At 37.1% G+C, this 18,975-nt stretch overlaps 1 protein-coding gene across 1 annotated transcript; it reads right to left on the bottom strand.

Annotated features, from left to right (window-relative positions):
• Positions 1 to 1,223: 1,223 nt before the first annotated feature.
• LOC135693315 (4-trimethylaminobutyraldehyde dehydrogenase) lies at positions 1,224 to 16,183 on the bottom strand. Its single transcript, XM_065211757.2, has 7 exons — positions 15,681 to 16,183; positions 14,210 to 14,365; positions 12,476 to 12,738; positions 11,026 to 11,166; positions 8,741 to 8,929; positions 6,885 to 7,114; positions 1,224 to 2,127 (listed from the first exon to the last, which is right to left on the bottom strand). The coding sequence occupies exons 1-7, from the start codon at positions 16,075 to 16,077 to the stop codon at positions 1,920 to 1,922; spliced, it is 1,584 nt and encodes a 527-aa protein (XP_065067829.2). The 5' UTR covers positions 16,078 to 16,183; the 3' UTR covers positions 1,224 to 1,919.
• Between the last annotated feature and the right edge of the window lie 2,792 nt (positions 16,184 to 18,975).

The raw sequence follows: 18,975 nt of genomic DNA, 5'->3' as shown, positions 1-18,975 counted from the left end.
ACTAAGAGAAACATGCCCGTACATATACGTTGTGATACATTGACAAGAGTATCGTATTGTAAATTTAACATTCCATTTTTAACTTACAAAGCTGTGTGGATTAAACTTTGTCTTTATCAATTATGATAATTCCAGTTAACATAGTTCTGTTTGAATTTGTGCCACGTTAAGAATCCGACTTTATTAAGTCGTCGACAAGTGCGTGGGGCAGCCACAACAAACTTCCTAAATTTTGCAAGTAAGTCCAATCGGAATGCAAAGGTGCTAAAGAAAAATAAACTTTCTTTTCAAGAATATCCAGAGTAATTACACTTTAATCTGGCTAATTTCAAGCCATGTACGCTTTTAGGCCCGAAACAAAACACCAAACGCGAACAGAAACACCCTCTTGTAAAAACACCAATTGTTGTTTCGTTGATAGAGCCGCAACAAATAGACACTCCTCTGTAACTAGTTCGGTGAGCTTTTTATACCCGGGGAAATCAGGTAAATATAGCAAGGGGCAGCAAAATTTGTCTTTGATTAGCAGGACAATGTCACATGGGTAACGTTTGCAAGCTTAAGGCAGCGCCCAGAATTAATTACAAAACTGGGTTAAATGGGGGGATTTATTCATTATTTTAAAATCTTCCCACTGTCGTGCCAAAATAGGGACAAAAAGATCAGCCGGCAAAGGACGCAGGGAAACTGAAAAATGCCAAGGTAATTCGCTGTTTCAAGCAAGGACTTCCAGGTCTGGAAATTTCTCAGAGGGGCGGTCTTTGCCGTGCTAATTTCACAGGTGAGTACAAAGAGAGGCTTTCGCCGTGATTGTGGGGAGGTATTGGATTTGAAAAAGTTACAGGAGTAATGGCCTGCTTTGGCACATCAACTATGGGCACAGCCAATGGAGTGAATATTCATAATTCCTTTGAAGAACTGAAAACAGCATCTAAATTCCCGTTCACTTCCTTTTCCAGTCGCACCCAAATGTAAAATTGAAATGTTGCGGATTTGTATGAAAGACTGACGAGAAGCTAGGATCATTTACAAATGCAGATAAATATTTGAAAAACCTACTTATCAAATAGCTGTTGCAAGGAAGAGGCAAAGCCTTGCCTGACTTGCAACCCCCACTAGAAAACTGAATAATAACAAACGCATAATAGCCAACTATAAGTCGTTCTGTAAGAGTATGAAAATTCGTTAGCTTTTGCAGTGATACGAAAGAAAAAGACAATTGATCTCATTTTACATTCACCTCAACAGCAAATGACAAAGTTCCCTTTTAGCAACCAATCAAGTAGATTATTATCCTTTAGGCTAAGATATATAGTCACTAGGCTTTGTAATTCTGATCATAAATCCTGGGAATAAAGTCATTCAACTATTCATTCCATTTGGAAGATCGCCTCTGTCCTTAAGGTTTTTAAGGTAGTCTCTTTATCACATACAGATCACTGGATTTACTCTAGTTAGACATCACAATAGCAAATGATTATGCTGGCAAGCCAGGGTTTTCTACAAACGCAAGGGATTATGGTATCCCCATGACCACAAGCTAAGGAGAATCTCCATGACCACAAGCTAAGGACCTCTACAATCAATACGAAATTAAATGGTTATTGTATTATCATATCATTGAGCAAGAGCTGCAAAACTGAACAAATTCTTGCAAAGGCGGTGTACGTACAGTTGCTTTTGTAAAAACCCTGTTGTGCTCTCAAAAGCAGTTGAGATTAGTAAACATTTTTGGTAGATCAATCGATTTGCTTTGAAATATTTCATCTCCCCCCTCCACCTCCCCCTCAAACATCGCGGAAACAAATACCGTATGCCAAATCCTTGGATGATGGTATGCAAATTTTAAGCCCACTACTCTATAAGCGAATCATTGGAGTTAGGGTACAATTATAAATCAATCTCGTTTTACTATAACTCTAGAACGGTGGTGATACATCGTTATTTTCAACATAAACTGATTTAACTTGTGAATAACCATCAAGAACAGCCAATCCATTTTCCCTGCCAAATCCAGACTGTTTGTAGCCTCCAAACGGTATCTGAACAGGGTACATATTGTATGTGTTGATGTAGCAAGACCCAGCTTGAAGGTTTGAAATGAAGCGATGTGCCCGTGGGAGATCCCTGATAAGAAAGAACAAAAAGGAAAATTTATCCAACGTTGGAAATAAGCCACTTCCCCTCTTCACGAAGAGAATATAAACTAATTATTATATTAGAATGATAAATGAACTGAGGGATCCTGTAATCTAGATGAACCAAATTTGATATCTTCTGTCAGGGATACGCCAAGCCTTGAAGTGCAATGAAATCACTTGGCCTCGAAACACTGTGTAAACACTGTTAAATTGTGCGATAAACGCAAAACTTGCGGTAAATGGAAAACTCGTGGAAACTTTGAGAACGCGTTACTCGCGGTTACTTACAGAGCGTGGTAGTCGCGCAAGCTTACAGAGCACAGTACTCACGGAAGCTTACAGAACGCTTTACTCGTGGATACTTACTGAACGCGGTACTCGCGCAAGCTCACAGAACGCAATAATCGCGGTAACTTTTAGAACGCATCACTGGCGGTTAAATACAGTACGCGTTACTCGCGGTTACTTACAGAGCGCGGTAGTCGCGCAAGCTTACAGAGCACAGTACTCGCGGTAGCATACAGAACGCGATACTCGCGGTAGCTTACAGAGCGCTTTTTTTCATTTTTTTTTCATTTTAAAATTAATTATGCGCGGTAGCCCCGTCAGTCATGACTGATTTTCTGGGGGCCGTGCCAAAAACTTTACAAATTAAAAAATCTACTAAAATTAATTAACGGGAAAAAGAAAAAAAAATAACAATCATAAATAATTTATCTACAACTATTTACAATAAATTTACAACAAACCCTTTATCTTGTTCTTAAAAGAAGATAAAGAGGGAGCTTGCTTGGCCTCGCGGCTGAGATCATTCCAGATTTTTGCTCCACGAAATGCGAACGCTTTCTGTCCATTACTAGTTTTCATGAATGGCACTAGCAAGTCAGTTTCGGCATTTCTAAGGTTGATAATATTGCGATCAGAATTTCTAACAAATAAATGCGAGAGATAATCAGGCGCGAGACTATTAACAGATTTATATACAGTTGTTGCAGTCTCACTTCTGATCATATCCCTCACAGTTGGCCATTTTAACTCTGTAATCAAAGCTTCGGCAGGAGCATCGTAGCTGCTATTTGTAATAATTCTAGCGGCACGATTCTGCAATTTTTGAAGCTCAACCAGTCGGAACTCTGCACAGCTCCCCCATAAAGAACAGCAGTACCGAAAATGTGGCTCTACAATACCTCTATATAATTTGCAAAGTACAGTTTTTGGCAAAAATTTCTTTGCATATTTTAAAAAACCTAACGAGCGGGAGACTTTGGCTTGAACAGATTTAATTTGCTCGTCCCACACGAGGTATTGGTCAACTTGGACCTTGGACACCAAGATACTTAATACTGTCGACGAGTTCTACAGGGGAATCATCGATAACGAATGCAGGAGAATCCACAGTGTTTTCACCAATCTTTTTAAGATTTGGTCTAGATCCGACTACCATTGCCCGAGTCTTGATTACATTCAAAGACAATTTATTGCCCTGAAGCCATTCTTTCAAACATTTCAATTCGTTGTTGAGCGTTTCAGTTAGATCCTCAACGCTCTAAGAGGAATAGGATATGCTAGTATCGTCGGCGTACATCGTAACTTTGCAGTTTTTCAAGGCGAATGGCAGATCATTTATAAAGATTAGGAAGAGTAGTGGACCTAAACAAGAGCCTTGTGGAACACCACAGTTGATGCTTCCGATGTCAGATTCCACTCCATTAACCTTAGTGAATTGCTGCCTACTGCTGCGATATTATTTGAACCATTGAAGCTCAAGACCCTGAATTCCGTACTTAGATAGCTTTTGAATAAGGATGGCCTTTTCCAAATCAATGAAAATATTTTCTGTAAATTTTCCACGCTCAATATTAATGTGCCAGTCACAGTACTCGCGGAAGCTTACAGAACGCTTTACTCGTGGATACTTACTGAACGCAGTACTCGCGCAAGCTCACAGAACGCAATAATCGCGGTAACTTTTAGAACGCATCACTGGCGGTTAAATATAGAACGCAGTACTCGCGGTACTTGCAAAACTTGTTCTAGTAAGAAAACATTGGGAGCCAAAAAGAGTGAAATAAGATGCAGCTGCAAAAGCGAGAACAAACAAACGTTGTTTTTTCCAACATGGACATCGAAAAAATAAAATAACAATGGGGGAGCATCTCGATAATTTGATTATGCCCCTGTTTTTGGGTCCTCGGTAGAATATTAGGGTTCCCTCACACAGATTTACTCTTTTTGTCTTGCTTTCGGAGAATTCAAAATTCTACTTGTAACAGGGATCAATAATAATTCTGTCCCGGGATCCTTAATAACGTGAATCGACAACTACGTCCTGGGAGGATCCACAGTCATATTTCCTTTTCGCAATTCGGACTCTCTTTTCGCAGTACGTATACTTAACATAATTATCACAAAAATATACTTTGGGAAAGTTTAGATAAGAAATAGAATCAAAAAAAATTTTGAACCATATTTTGGACTTAAACCCCTTTTTCCCATTTTTAGCTTGTACAATAAATCTAGGTTTCTCGAGCTGCGTAAACTGTAGATCCGAGTTTACGATAAAATGAATCATAAGAAGAGTAAAGGCAATTCTTCTTAAAAATTTTCTTTTTTCTTTTTTGAAGATGGCTTGGCACTCAATTAGCACTCAACTGTTTCTAGGCGATACCTTCGTCGCAAAATTGCGTATCTGTGTTATGCTGCACGACAGGAAACAGTAAAGACCTTAAAATTTCAGCTGTAAACCGAAGGGTCATATTTTCATTCTGGTAGGGTCATGTTAAAAGCTCCATATTTTTCATTCTTTGCACTCATGCCAAAAGCTGCTTAAGGCTAGGGTGTCACTCAGGACAGGTAGCCAAAGATAACCTAATATTAACCACGGAATCTTCCTCAGGTAATAATTGCCCTCTGAAATCGTTTGCTCTGGACTAAAATATATAAACATTAGCACTATAGATAGAATCTCAATAATATTTGACCAACTAGCTGTTCTTTTGTTTTGGGTGCTAAAGCTGCTACGCAGAGACATGAAAGCGTGTGCTGCTATTGTTTTCAAAGCTTGGAAAAAATTCGTGCGGCAGTTGCTGCGCAGGGGCATAGCAAAAAAGGTTGGGAATGAACACATCATTTAAAAGCAATGGCAAAGTGAATCAACTTTCTTCAATATTTTACTGGTTTATCGAAGGTACGAAAGAATTTGGAACTAAATTTCTGAGAAAAAAACTCCCTTGGAGGCTTATTGAGATGCCTATGCCTTAGCACGTTGAAGCATGTGATCAATCTTGTTGGGGAGATGAGATCTCACTCCTATTGTTTGAGACAAAAGGCTTAATGATTTGTTCGAGCCAATCAACGTCGAGGGGCAGGGACGCATGCGTATTCTAACGAATTATCCCTACAAAATCCCGGGCCATCCTCAGCAACAAAAGCCAGGGAACACAACGAGATCTCGCAAACATGTCGAGAACAGTAATTTTAGTAATTTCTGAGGAGTTTTACGCATATAATTTAAGGACGTATTTTTGTTTATTTTTCATTTAGGGGTTTCCTCGGAACTTTTTGTAGATGTAGTCAAAAGGGGAAGATCAAAATTCGAAGCTTTCCGCCTTAAAAATTTGAATAATTGAATTGAAGGTACGTTGTCTGTTGTTTTAGTTGCCTTGGCCTGGCTCTAGTGTCGGAGGTCAGTTAAAATCAGGTCGTATTGTTTACATCGAATGTCTACTCTCTGTAAACACTTAGGCCGCGTCATAAAATTCTCGATGTTTTTGCTTACCTTTGGAAGTAAAGTGAGCCTTAATACAAACAAAAAACATAAAACAACAGAAAATCCAGGCAGGTTTTTCAGTATGAAAGATATTTCTGCTATGATCAAACTCCCATGTCAATGTGAATGATAAGCTCCGACCGCTCACTTAGTTTTGAAATTCGATCGCAAAGTTCTGTTTGTTCCTTTCTCGGGGGGTTCTATGCCTCTTTGATTCAGAATATATAATACGCATGTGAAATGGCCCCAAAACGGGGGTACTCATTTCATACTCAGGAACTTGCTGCATCTCATCTCCCCAACAAAATCGCTTTGTAAAATCAATGTCACTGGCACATAGTTTACAAATGATGATAAAAACACTTTAAACAGCGAGCTCTCTTTTTGGAATCTATCTATGTTTGAAATCATATATGTGGCTGGAAATACATGCAATTGTTTTTAAAATTATGAAGGGCAATTAACGTGCCGTGGCAATGCGTATCAATTTTTTTTGCATGCATCCCCCAAAATGGGATTAACTCAAACATTATGGGATGCAGAAACAAAAATATAATAAAAGACAACACCCCTGGATCACTTTCCATCTTATTGCTCCATAATAGCAGACAAAAGCAGTGCCTATGCCTTTTTAATTGAAATGAGGTACAAACCTATGGCATTTTCAACAACTGAAAGAGGGCCTTGAAACACTTATCTTAGTCTCTAGTTGAATTAGCTATAGTTGAATTTCTTGAGTTACTTTGATAAAAGGAGTTTAGAAATTGCTGTAAAATCACCAAAAACTAACGAAAAGAACCCTCACATTTCTTTAAACGTATAATTTCGCCTTTATCTGGCTCGATCTCTTAAAATTGAAATTATAATGAAATTCAAGGTGTGCGTTAATTTAGAGGTGCCATTTCAATTCTAAACAAAATTTTCTTGTATGGGCCATTATGGCCAAGAGCAACGAGCAATAATTTTTTACTTACTTGGTGAAAACCCCTCCCGCCAAACCATACTTTGTGTCATTCGAGCGTGCAATTGCCTCTTCTTCTGTGTCAAACGCCAAAACCGACATGACAGGGCCGAAATGCTCTTCCTTGACAATGGTCATCTGGTCATTACAATTATCCATGACGCATGGTGACATATAGAAGCCATTTTGTAATTCTGGGTCGTCAAGCCGCATCCGCTCGCCACCGCATAGTATTCTTGCACCCTAGAATATTAACAAAGCAAAGTGACACAAAGCAAAATGGAACAATTTTTTGCGGTAAAGAACTTGAAAATGGCTTTGAAAAAAGTAAAAATTTCACAACATACTAATAAAAACGTCAGAACGAGGGTCCAAAAAAACATAATGAAAAATATATACACAGTTGTGGATCGCATATAAAGCCAAATGGGTGAAACACGAAGTTACAACATAGAACCGACCTGTTCGTCTGTACACAAAAGTGTGTACAGCTCCGCCTAGCATACTTTCGGAACACAACATGACAGGTCAGCAATACAGTAATTTTCATTCAACATTTATACATTAGTACGTTTTGCCGCACTTATTTCCATTTATAATACTTAAGTAGAATAAAAACGGTACTACTCTTTCCAATATACTCTGCTGAAGTATAACAAAAAGGAAATATAAACTTCCCTAAATATTGAAGATAAAATATACAGTTTTAACGAACAATCAAAAGTAGAGAGGAGAGGAGACAAAAGAAAGTGTTTACTATATCATGAGGTTGACCACCTTTTTGAAAGTATTCGATGTTAGGGATACCTCATATCTAAGCTGAGTCAAATTTCACATGCTCGCGCTTCTCAACGTTTATTATTTACTTATTCAATTATCCATTGTTTTCTCGATTAGTTGCTGCTAGTTACTGAGGTTGGGCATCGGAATCCAAATGCACCCAAGTCCAAGAAAAAGCCCCGGGGGCTTATTTCGCAAAAAATATTTTGGGACAGGGGCTTATTCGTGGGGGAGGGCCTTTTTCGATGGTGGGAGCTTATAAAGCAGCATTTAAAAATTTATCAGAGTAAATTCTCTTCCTCTATTTTAGGCTGGTCAGTATGCTTAAAAACGCAGAGATATTGTGATAAACCTATTGCTGTCGCGGCAGTACTTCAGCCCGCGGGGTTTAATTGCGGGTGGGGGGCTTACTTCATAAAAAACTAATTTAGGGTAGGGCTTATTCGAAGGTAGGTGTTTATTCAAGGATTTACGGTATCTAGTTTTTTGCATCGAATTTTCTAAACCAATTTTAGCATAGTTTAATCCTCTCTAGCATCTATGTCTAGAATAGCAGTAGAGCACTGCTAGACTGATGTAGCACAATTTAAGTTTTAAAGTGTGATTATCTTTAATTGTATGCCAACCAGCTCACCTAATGTTAGATACCACCGCAGAATAATTTGATTGACAGTAACTTTACCTTAGGTGTGATTTTTAGATTTGTTAGCTGCTACAAAATCACAGGTTTTAAATGCAATCAACAGTTCAAAAATACAGCTCCATTTAATTTGAACATGATGATTTGTTGTGGGTAAAGGGAGATATAATTTGAGGCACTGTAATATTCTTTTATATCAAGCAAAATTGATGAACGGAATTGAATTTGATAGGCTTTGGTCATCAGCGCACTTAGAGATTCAAACTGAAGTGGAATTAATTACATTTAAGTCGTAGAGGGCTTCTTTGAGGTAGGAAGGCTTATATAATAGGGGTTTATCTTTATATCTACGGTGGATAAGTATGATAAAATTCAATCAACTTCATTTTTAAGTGATTGGGTATTGTCGTTCTGAAAAAAATAGATAAAATTAAGTATGGTTTTCTTACTTCTTTCTTTGCAACATCAACGTAGCCAAGAACTTTTTGCAAATGCTCCTCAGAAATTAAAGCTCCCATCTGTGAACTTGGCTTGAGTGGGTCACCAACTGTGATATTATTCACTTTTTTTACTATTTTCTCCAAGAATTCATCAAATATTGGTCGTTGTACATAAACTCGTGCAGCATTTGAACAAACCTGCAATCAAATGCGCAGAACAATGGCAAAATTGAATTCAAAGGCAAAATTTAGGTAAATTTGCAATACAACATACGACTCACTTCATGATCAGAGCATACAAGCTAAGTATCAAAGCACCGTTTGAACGTTTCTTTTTGGATAAAACAGAGTTTCTTGATTTTAACGGATCTGCTACCGCCTTCAAAGATGCTTCTCCCATGCAAGGCCATAAAACCCCTATTTGCAGCATCAATGGTCAACATAAACAATCTTCTGAGATGATGAAAAAATTTGACATTCAATGTCATTTTAATATGATTCTGAAGCATTTAATATAAATATCTTCTTAATAAAAACTTTTTCGAGCATCATTGAACTCTTTAACTACATTTATTAAAAAAAGTTCTTTACTTAGAAAATAGTGTACATTGGAATAGGATAAAGATGGTTTTCTTAGGGCTTAAAATGCCATTTGTTTGGTAAAAGTATATTTAGGGTTCAAATACTCATTCTATCGATTGCCTGGGCGGTTTGGACTAAACGAGAGTTAGCAACGGAAGTGTATTCATTTAGTTTTTCAATTTTAATGACTGAATTGAAAACATATTGTACCCTTCTTGACATGTAAAAAATCTATAGAACCCAGGAATATTAATGTTCATAGAATTGAAGAATACGAGAGTGGCCTTTGGAAATAAAAAATTTTAGTTACCACACGCCTTTCTTTGGTTCCTATTTGTGGGAAACGTTTAATGCACCGGACGGAAGAAGGTAGAAAACATAGAATAGAAACTGGTAAAACCGATATTTGTGCCATATTTGAATACACTTCAGACGTATCTTCTAGGTAAAATTTGCAAGCACAATGGTAAAGGCTTTCAAAGCAATTTCGGGCTCAAGCATCAATGAGTCTTTTCTTAAGGTCATTTTCGGACCATAAAAAATTACGAAGAGTGGTGTTTCTTTCATTTCGATGTCCTTTAGGGTTCAAGTAGCCACGAAAAGCCTTACAAAATTACATCATTAGAGTAACAAATCATCAAAGTAGATCTCTTAAGTACAAGTTCTTCAGCTGCAATAGAAATAAAATAAAATAATCACAAATACAATGAATTAGGGTTTACTAGCGATGATTACAAACTCTAATTTTGAAAGAAATTTGTGCAATGCCATTTTCAATGTTGACCTTTTTATTCCATACAAGGTATTTATAAATGCAGTATCTGGTCCGTTGCCCTGCTCTTTTAGCCAGCCTGGCTTATTTAATCTTGAATTCATCATCTAGATTATAGATTCTATCAACTATTCTTTTATCTACGAGTTTTGTATCTCATCTAACATCGTTTTCTTCCTTGCAATGCTGTGATATAGCTTCTTTTGCTGCCAAATTGAATTTTGTTTTTACGTTATCCCATTTCGTTGTATCTTAATATCTCGAACCCTCTCTAACGCTTTTAATATAATCTTCACTGACATGGTGTTTTATGCTCTGATGTTCGTATCAGTCTGTAGAAAAAAGCTTTTACTATATTCTTTCTTCGTTTCAGCTTTACCTTGGTACCCTGAATCGTTGGCTCATTGCAGCTGTTAGACGATATTGAATGAGGGTTACCTGCCATCCAATAGTCCCTTCTGAAAAAAACTGTCTTAAAAAGCCCAAATAAATGTCACTCACTTTTTCTCGTAAGTTTAATTGTAATATGAAATTCTAACCGGGGTGGCTTCATGCTTCCAGCTTATCTACGAACTTGTCACTTGCTTTCATTCTAAGACCTAGCACGCAGAGGGTCTGTTGATAGCCCCCTGACTTTATGAGGGAGTATCGTCACTCCCTCTCACCACGTAAACTACACTGGGTACCATCCTTTTACATTACTTAGTCTCAGAAATATAGCTAGAAACTAGTCACAGAATGCCACCACAGCTGTCTAAAATACTTGACCCAGGGAAACAAGATTGGAAAGCTAGCTTATTTCTTGTGACAACATCAGAAGATACAAAGCTTCCAGTTTACTAATCACTAAGGAACGTTATCATATTACATAAGACTTCTATATCATGATAGCTATACATGTGAATCACAAAAAACTAAAATCTTCATACAAAAGCCATACCTGTCCTTGGGTAAGGTAATTGGCAAGCAATGCTCCATTTAAAGCATTTTCCAATTCTGCATCAGCAAATATTACCAAAGGAGACTTTCCACCAAGCTCTAGGGTGACACGTTTTATGCCTTCTGCGCATGCTTGCATAATCTAAAATCATAAATTATCAAAATTTTGTATTCTCTGTCTTGAGAATCAGAAATAGCTGTCAACTGCCCTAGTCCTAAATGAGGCTTTCCTAAATAAGATACATTCATACATTAGTAGCTTTTTGCAGCTCCAGCAATGTGAAAAACGAAGTGATTTAAAGCCCAAAGGAAGTTTTTTATGTCTTTGAGTTGTCTTAAATAGTATGCAAAAAAATTGTCAAATATAGTACCTTTATGTCATTGGAAAGATTCAACAAATCTAAAACTCTTACTCTAATATGTACATTAAAATCTGGAGAACCCCAACCTTTTCCATCAGTAAATTTTATTTGAGACCAGAAAGATGAAATGAGCACCCATTCAAGCGAGAAGTGCAGTGCTTTTCTAAATGGTAGCAATCTGACTTGAACAGGTTCCAACCTTAATGCACAAGTGTATCTGTAATTCCCCAAATGGTACAAATCATGTGCCATTCATCAACAATATTTCCTATCTAGCAACAAAAGAGCTGAATATGGTTTCCCTGTCTAGCAACAAAAAGAGGGTAGTTTTTTTAAACCCAAAGAGACCGGTGCTTTTAGATCAGTGTTCTGGTCCTTTCTTTCAATGTGACCATACATTATGATTCCTATGACTGGGATTGTAGTGAGCTGGCAACCCTCCTCACTCTAATTTAAGTTTAACCATGTCAGTGACCCTTGGACCTGCAGTTTCTATCCTCACAACAAAGCCACATTTGCACCTTTAATCAAAGTTAGATGCATAGGTGAGAGCTACTCTTCTCGCTTGACATGTCCTTCTGGAAACCTTAAAATTGCACCTTGTGGTCGGGTTTTAAAAATTGCCCAGGATTTTCAGATACTTTAAAATTTGTCACATCATGGGCATGTTTCATAAACTACAACCTCAGCATGACTAAAACAAGCTTTAATCAGGAGTTAACCTTTTCTCCAATTTTCTGGATTTTTACTCAAATCTTTGGTATTGTATCAAATATGTATTTGATCACTAAAGACAACGCTGGCAGAAGAAGATATCTTCCAAAAGATTTTCTGAAAGAGTTCAAAATGTTCAGTTGAAGTTTGATCTTTGGGGCCACAATTTTCATAAGGGCAAAAAAAGCTCATCTACCTGACCACCCTGCTGTACTGATGCATTTGCCCCCAAACCACCAAACTGCCACCCCAACCTTAATGTTCCTAGCCACCCTGACCCCTTCATGCATCTATGCAAAGGTGTCCTCTTTTTCTGAAACACAACTTTGGTCACCCTACATAGGTAAACAGAAAATACAGACAAAAATACAATACCTTAGTGCCTGTGGTTCCACTGCCAGTGAATGAAACTTTTGCAACATGCTCATGCCTGCACAACAAAGAACCAGTTTCAGCACCTCCTTGGATGACATTAAGGACACCTGGAGGTAGGCCAGCTTCATGAAGAACCTCAGCAAATATTACACTTGACACTGGTGTAAAAGGCGATGGCTTATAAACAACAGCATTTCCACATGAAATAGCAGGGGCAACTTTCCAAGCAATGTTTAGAAATGGGAAGTTCCAAGCCCCGATACCTAGAAAATAACCAGAAAGAGATAGTATTAGATTGATTAAATCATGAGGCTTATCCTCCAGTAATATGAAAACAGGTTCTTCTGAGATGACAAAGGTTGCTTTTACAGTTTGCTAAAATGGCATTATTCAAAACAGTAGTATGTGTCTTCACCTAGGAAATAAGCAAAACTGTGTTGTAATTCACTGCAACAATCCTAATTGCACTTATCTAAATAGGGCATCAGTTTCTTAGGCTTGCAATAAGAAGGTCCTCTTATAAAAATCACATAGATGAAATGAGAGATAGCCATGAGAGACCATGCCTAGACAAGACTCTGTGAAAAAATAACAGATCTTGATAGAAAAAAAGCATCTTAAAAAGGTAGTAGTATGATTTTACTTCAATTAAGCTGTCATAAACCAACTCATCATCACACCAATTCGCTAACTATTTAATTTAAACCTGAATTAAGGAGAAACTCAAGGGATTGATCTTGGAATCATGGTTCATTCATCATATCAATGTTATATTTTCAGTCCAACATCAGTCATTTACAAGCAAAAACATTCACTTGTACAGGTCTGGCTTTTTAAAGTCAAAGGGGGACCAAACCCCTCAATTTTGGGCTTGTCATGTAAAAAAATATATTTATTTTCAGATTATCATCTATTGCTCCAATGTTTTAAACATCTAATACATTTGAATAGTAAACAAATTCATCCATATTATGTAAAAAATTGTCTGTGTATTCTCAAATTGCTCAAGATTTCAATGCAAGGATTTTGCACTGTGTCACTGCTAACAGACACACATATGGGGTGCCAAAACACCTTTTGACCTTTTGAAGTATGGGGGCTCTAGACAAATTGGGAAACTTTTTTGGCAGTTTTTCCCCATCATCCTTGATGCCACTACCTGGATATCAAAGTTCAGCAAAAAATGTTAAAGGAATATATAGCCCCCAAGGCCATTTTATACCAAAGTAGAATAAAACTTTGTTCCAATTCAAGCCTAAAATTCAAGCCTATCCACCACAAGGGCTTTTGAAGAAACTTTTCATATGTCTGTGCAAGGAAACTTCTAATTTGTGTGAAAGCACTTTTTTAAAATAGTACCTGTCTTTGAATTAATCTAAAGAATAGGCCATTCTAAGAAATGTAGGACTGAAATCCTGAAAAAATTACAAATACATAAAAAGGGATTGGGAATATGTGTGTGGAAAAAAATTTGCCTTCTTAAAATACCTGATAATAATAATTAAATATTATCATTAAAGAGTCAATTTCTGAGTTAGGCTGCCTAGTCATTATCTATGTAAGGCATCTGAAATTATCTATGTTCAGCAACCAGACTCTACAAGTTTCCATACTTTGAATGAAAGATATTTGAATTTAACATTTTGCTTTTTACCTAAAGCACACCTGTAAGCATTAGCAAGCATTCAAGCCTGTGAGGCAATTTTTTTTAAAGAAATGAAAGTTTTAAGTTACCAACACAGATACCAAGAGGCTCTCTTCTTGTATATGCAAATGATCCATCTTGAAATGGAATATGCTGGCCGAAAGGCACATGCAATAATGAAGAATAAAATTCTAAACTTTCTATGGCAGCGTCAACATCCATTTCACATTCTGAAATCACACGCCCTAGAAGAATGAGATGATTATTTCGAGGTGACTATTTCTGTATACAATTATGTAATGCTCTATTATTCTGCTTAGTTTGTAGGTTTGCATTTGATGTTATTAATTCAGTAAAGAATCTATTTGTAAACATATTTTTTTTATCAGAAACTAAGGTCCGGTGCTGGCCGGTCTGCAGAGTATGGCACTTTTCGACGAGATCTCCGGTGTGCACAAGCAAAAAGCCTGGTGTGCCGGTGTACACCAACTATTTTCCCCTGTTGTGGTTTAAATTTGTGAATTTGCATTTCACCGTAGAAATGCGTGTGAAGTATACTGCTGAAGATAGTGCAAGTTTTTATTTGTATATTTGTCAAGTAAGATTCATGATATCTCAAATTGTTCATACACAATTGTGCTTGTTTTTATCAGCTGACATTTTCTATGAGACCACACCTAGACACACCCATGTTAGTTGCCACACCCAAAAATATGGGTGTGCAACAGGTTTTGCACAAAAATATCTCCGGTGTGCACATGCCATACTCTGCAGACTGGGGTGCTGGTAGGCAGTTTCTTGAATTTTCTGGCCATTTTGCTATCAAAAGTTTCTTACATGTTTCTTAAATTTCTTAGGTAATGAATTTTTAAACATGCTTCCATGTAAATTAAATAGTTCACTCACATTCAGAGATAAACTAATAAAGTGATCAAGGAATTTTGTTTATCTAGAATGACTAACTCTGTTGAGTTCTGTAAACAGTTAAGCTCATTGAACTTCATCAATGTCAAGTTGAAGTCACATTATATTTTTAAATGGAAACTTCTTGTGTGTGCAATTTACTGAGAATGAAGTCAAACTGCATGTCAAGTGTAGTGTTGCAATATACAGTGATGTTCAATGTCAAAACTGTTTCGAGTGTCAACTCAGAAAATTAAAACTGCAAATGAAAAAAGTTTCTTAGAATTTTTCAATTTGGGTAGGGTTGATTCTTAACTTTCGAAAAATTGAGCCTACCGTTTCTTATAACCTGTTTCTCACAAAAAAATGAGTGTATGTAGTATGGACTATTGATAATAAATGAGCTTGAACTTAAAACTTGAAACATAACTGCATAGCCAATTGTTGAAACTAAATGCTAATGGTGATTTACTAAAAATACGGAATGGCAAATAAAACTGCATAGCCAATTGTTGAAACTAAATGCTAATGGTGATTTACTAAAAATACGGAATGGCAAATAAAACTGCATAGCCAATTGTTGAAACTAAATGCTAATGGTGATTTACTATAAATACGGAATGGCAAATAAAATCCGCCTTTTGTCGGTTTGTTAACCTGTATCAATGGCATCAAGATATACAATGTCTGCCTTTCTTTCTCGCAAAATCCCTGCAGCATTTTGCATAATTCTTGATTTGTCAAAATCTGAAAATTTTCTCCAAATATCAAGTCCAATTTTTGCACTGTCAATAGCTCTGCTAACTTCTTCCCTTCCCGAAAGGTAGAACTGTCCAAGAGTTTTTCCGCTTCTTGGCTCGATAGAATCAATAACTTCACAGTTCCCGGCATCATTTGGCTTCGACCTTCGTCCGTTTACAAAATTCAATTCCGCAAGCTGAGCTTGAAATGACGCTGCCCTCACAAAGGTATTTACAAAAGAAGCTGAAGACAAGCACACATTACTTGGTGTCCTAAGCATTCTAAAATTATATGAAAGCATGTTTATTAACATTTTATACTCCAATTTGTGTGGGCCAGCGAGCTCAACAATCAATGTGTTGCCTTTCTATGCGATGGAACTCGATATGTGCAGTGAGTGCAAATTTTCTCGTGCAACCTCCTTCTGAACAGTATATTGATTTTTATTACGAGATTCCTGCTTGGCCTGCCAAAATGTCAGCTGATAAAAGAACGTGAATTGCAAAAAACCTCCATGGTTCTGTGGGGCTAAGGCCGAACAGTGGATCGGATCTGAAAGAGTGCGATTGTGTCTGGCGTTTACACGGGGACTGTTGGATCCGTATGCTTAAGGAGCTGCTATCCGACCGAACATTTTTTGGGTCACTTTCAAAGGAGGTCTCGTTTTGAGTACATCTTGCATCGATCATTTTTTGTTACCCCAATACTGGTGACAACATAGAATTCAATAGACTAAGATAAGTTCTGAAGTTTAATTTTTATCTAAAACTCTCTTTTCCCATACACATAATCGTAAAACTGGACCCAAATTGTCTTTTGCCTGCTAAAATTTTGACAAACTTTTAGGTACATTTCCAGCTAGCATTTTTTATTGGATAGATTTAACATATATTGCTTCATGGACCATCAAGATCATCGTAATAGAATACGTTAAGAAGATCTTTTTTCGTTTTAAAACAATGTGAATGGCTACAGAAGATTGGATTGAATTCATTTTTGTTCCTTGCACGATAATCTCAAATTTTAAAACATAAGCAACTTGCTTAAAAAATCTTGTAGACAAACAACTATCTTCTGCTCTTACTGAACAGGGTTGTTCAATGTATAGATGCCTGAGACTGTCTGACGGAACCACGTCGATAATAAGAAAAATATAGGGAATGACATAAAGCACAAAGGCTGCCATAATAAACCGACTGCGTAGGTGAAAAAAGAGAAAAGTATGCGCAAATTAGTCATTTGCTGATGAAACATTCTGCGATGCATTGAAATACTATAAAAAATGCTTTACTGTTGTCCAAGGTCAAGGAAAGACTGGACAGAGATAACTGCATACCTGTTCCCAAGAACAAATTCCCTTGACAAAAAATGTTTACTTTCTACTCCTTTCGATAGATAGGTCTATGTGATAGTTTTCTACAAATTTTTTTTTAAGAAAAAAATCCCTTTTAAAAATAAATATACAATAACCAAATTAGTTTTTAGCACTGCAAAATTTGAAGATGGCACAAAATTGTGAAATAGCTATTTTTCCGCTGTTTTGTGCCAAATGTACAATACCAAACAAAAAACCTTGCTTTAAATTAAAGCCTTAAATACAAATAAGTCACTTAACTAAAATGCAGTCTCGATTGTCTAAAATATTCTTTTTAGGCAAAGACGTTGGTATTTAGATAATTACCAGTTTAGTCAATTCTAGGAAGTTTAGTTTATTTTCAGATTGCGAAAACTGAAGTTCCTCCAGCGTTTTGAAGCTAGCAGGTGTTAGCTATTTCTCTAGCAACTTGTTCATCTGCACGTGACTTTAACGCGACCTGCACGTTAGCATTCATGTTTTATGTACAATTACCCTTTGCTTACAACAGACCCTATACTAATATCTTCTTCTTAAACTATTTATAAGTATATTTGCGCACACTAATTTAACTTACACTAAATGGAGGAGCCATGAAAATGCCCACATTAATACTTTATTATATTCAACTTTGACATGGCTAGGTCTCAAACATCATCCTCGTCTGTGTGCAGTTTCATTTTTTTAAAGGCCAGTAATGCGTCTTCAACTGTAGTCTTGTGCTCGTTGGAGGCATTTTTCCTCGCTTTGTTTCGAACGAGTCTGTTTCTTCGAGCACTTGGTCGACGCGCTCTGAATTCACTGCAAGCATCAACATGTACCCCTCCGTTGTTTGAAAATTGAAAGGTAGGAATACCCGTCGCTAGACCACTGTTGCAAAAAGTCGAGAAACTGCTGTAAAAAGCTGACAAACTTTTGTTCGGTGTAGTTGCAAAGTTGCAAAACCCGAGCATTTGTTCCTGGCTTAATCCCGTTGTTTGGTCTTCGTAATCCTCTCGCTTCTCGCTATTTTCGCGGTTTCCCTGTACGAATGGGTCATCATTTGACCAGTATTTGCACAGCCCGGCTTCGACTTCAGCTGGCGTTTGAATAACAATCAACGGCAACCTGCTTGATGTAGTGTTTATACCCATTTCCAAGCAAAACTCTCTTGGACCGAGGGAAAGATTGTCATTCATTTTTAGTCGGGTACCTGCTGCCACATCAAGTTCTTTATTTCATATATCAAGTAACGAGAGCGTTATAAACAGTCCACTGACGTGCGTAGACGGCTAGATCAATACTTAAATCAATGTTATTATAATTAGGAAAGGTTTGAATAATTTTCCGTCTTTTTATCTAATGTTACCTGTAACTCTTTGTGTCGAAAAGAGCATGTGTCGAACAGGTAACGAGGGAACTCTCAACATTTGAGCAGCTTCGGTGATCTTCTCTAATGGCGTTGGCATATTAGCAGGCTCTGTGGATGAGAAGCTCGTGTCAAGGCCGTTCAGACAGCAATTTCTTGGCTATAAATGAGCGAGTATGTTTGCTCCGGCGTTCTGCGAAAATCTTGAACATAAATAATTCAGAAACACTGCGTTGATATCATCAATCAAATTTTCTTATGCTTTCTTCTATTTCCTCACCAGACGAAAGCATATTTGCATGGCAGAACAACAAGAAGCCATTGCCGATTGTAAGAAAAACGCTGGAAAACAAAAGAAAGATGAGCAAGATAGAAGGAAAAATTAATAAAACATTATTCGCTTGAAATTTCATTCATATTTAAAAACTGTTCTGTTGCTAATATACAAGATCTATTTCCACCCGAAAGACAATGCGTGCAGAAAGGTTGTCATCAAAAGGAAAATCTTA

Source organism: Rhopilema esculentum, chromosome 11 (genome assembly GCF_057945365.1).
Source record: "Rhopilema esculentum isolate cy_ngs chromosome 11, ASM5794536v1, whole genome shotgun sequence".
NCBI lineage: Eukaryota > Metazoa > Cnidaria > Scyphozoa > Rhizostomeae > Rhizostomatidae > Rhopilema > Rhopilema esculentum.
The sequence above is the reverse complement of the archived record's forward strand: the minus strand, read 5'-3'. Positions and strand labels throughout refer to the sequence as shown.

Excerpts from the sequence above, each read along its gene's own strand:
- LOC135693315 (XM_065211757.2), bottom strand. The coding sequence starts at position 16,077 with ATGTTAATAAACATGCTTTCATATAATTTTAGAATGCTTAGGACACCA. Across the intron at positions 14,366-15,680 it reads TCTTGATGCCATTGATACAG|GGCGTGTGATTTCAGAATGT; the intron begins GTTAACAAACCG and ends TCATTCTTCTAG. Across the intron at positions 7,115-8,740 it reads TTGATGTTGCAAAGAAAGAA|GGTGCAAGAATACTATGCGG; the intron begins GTAAGAAAACCA and ends TTAATATTCTAG.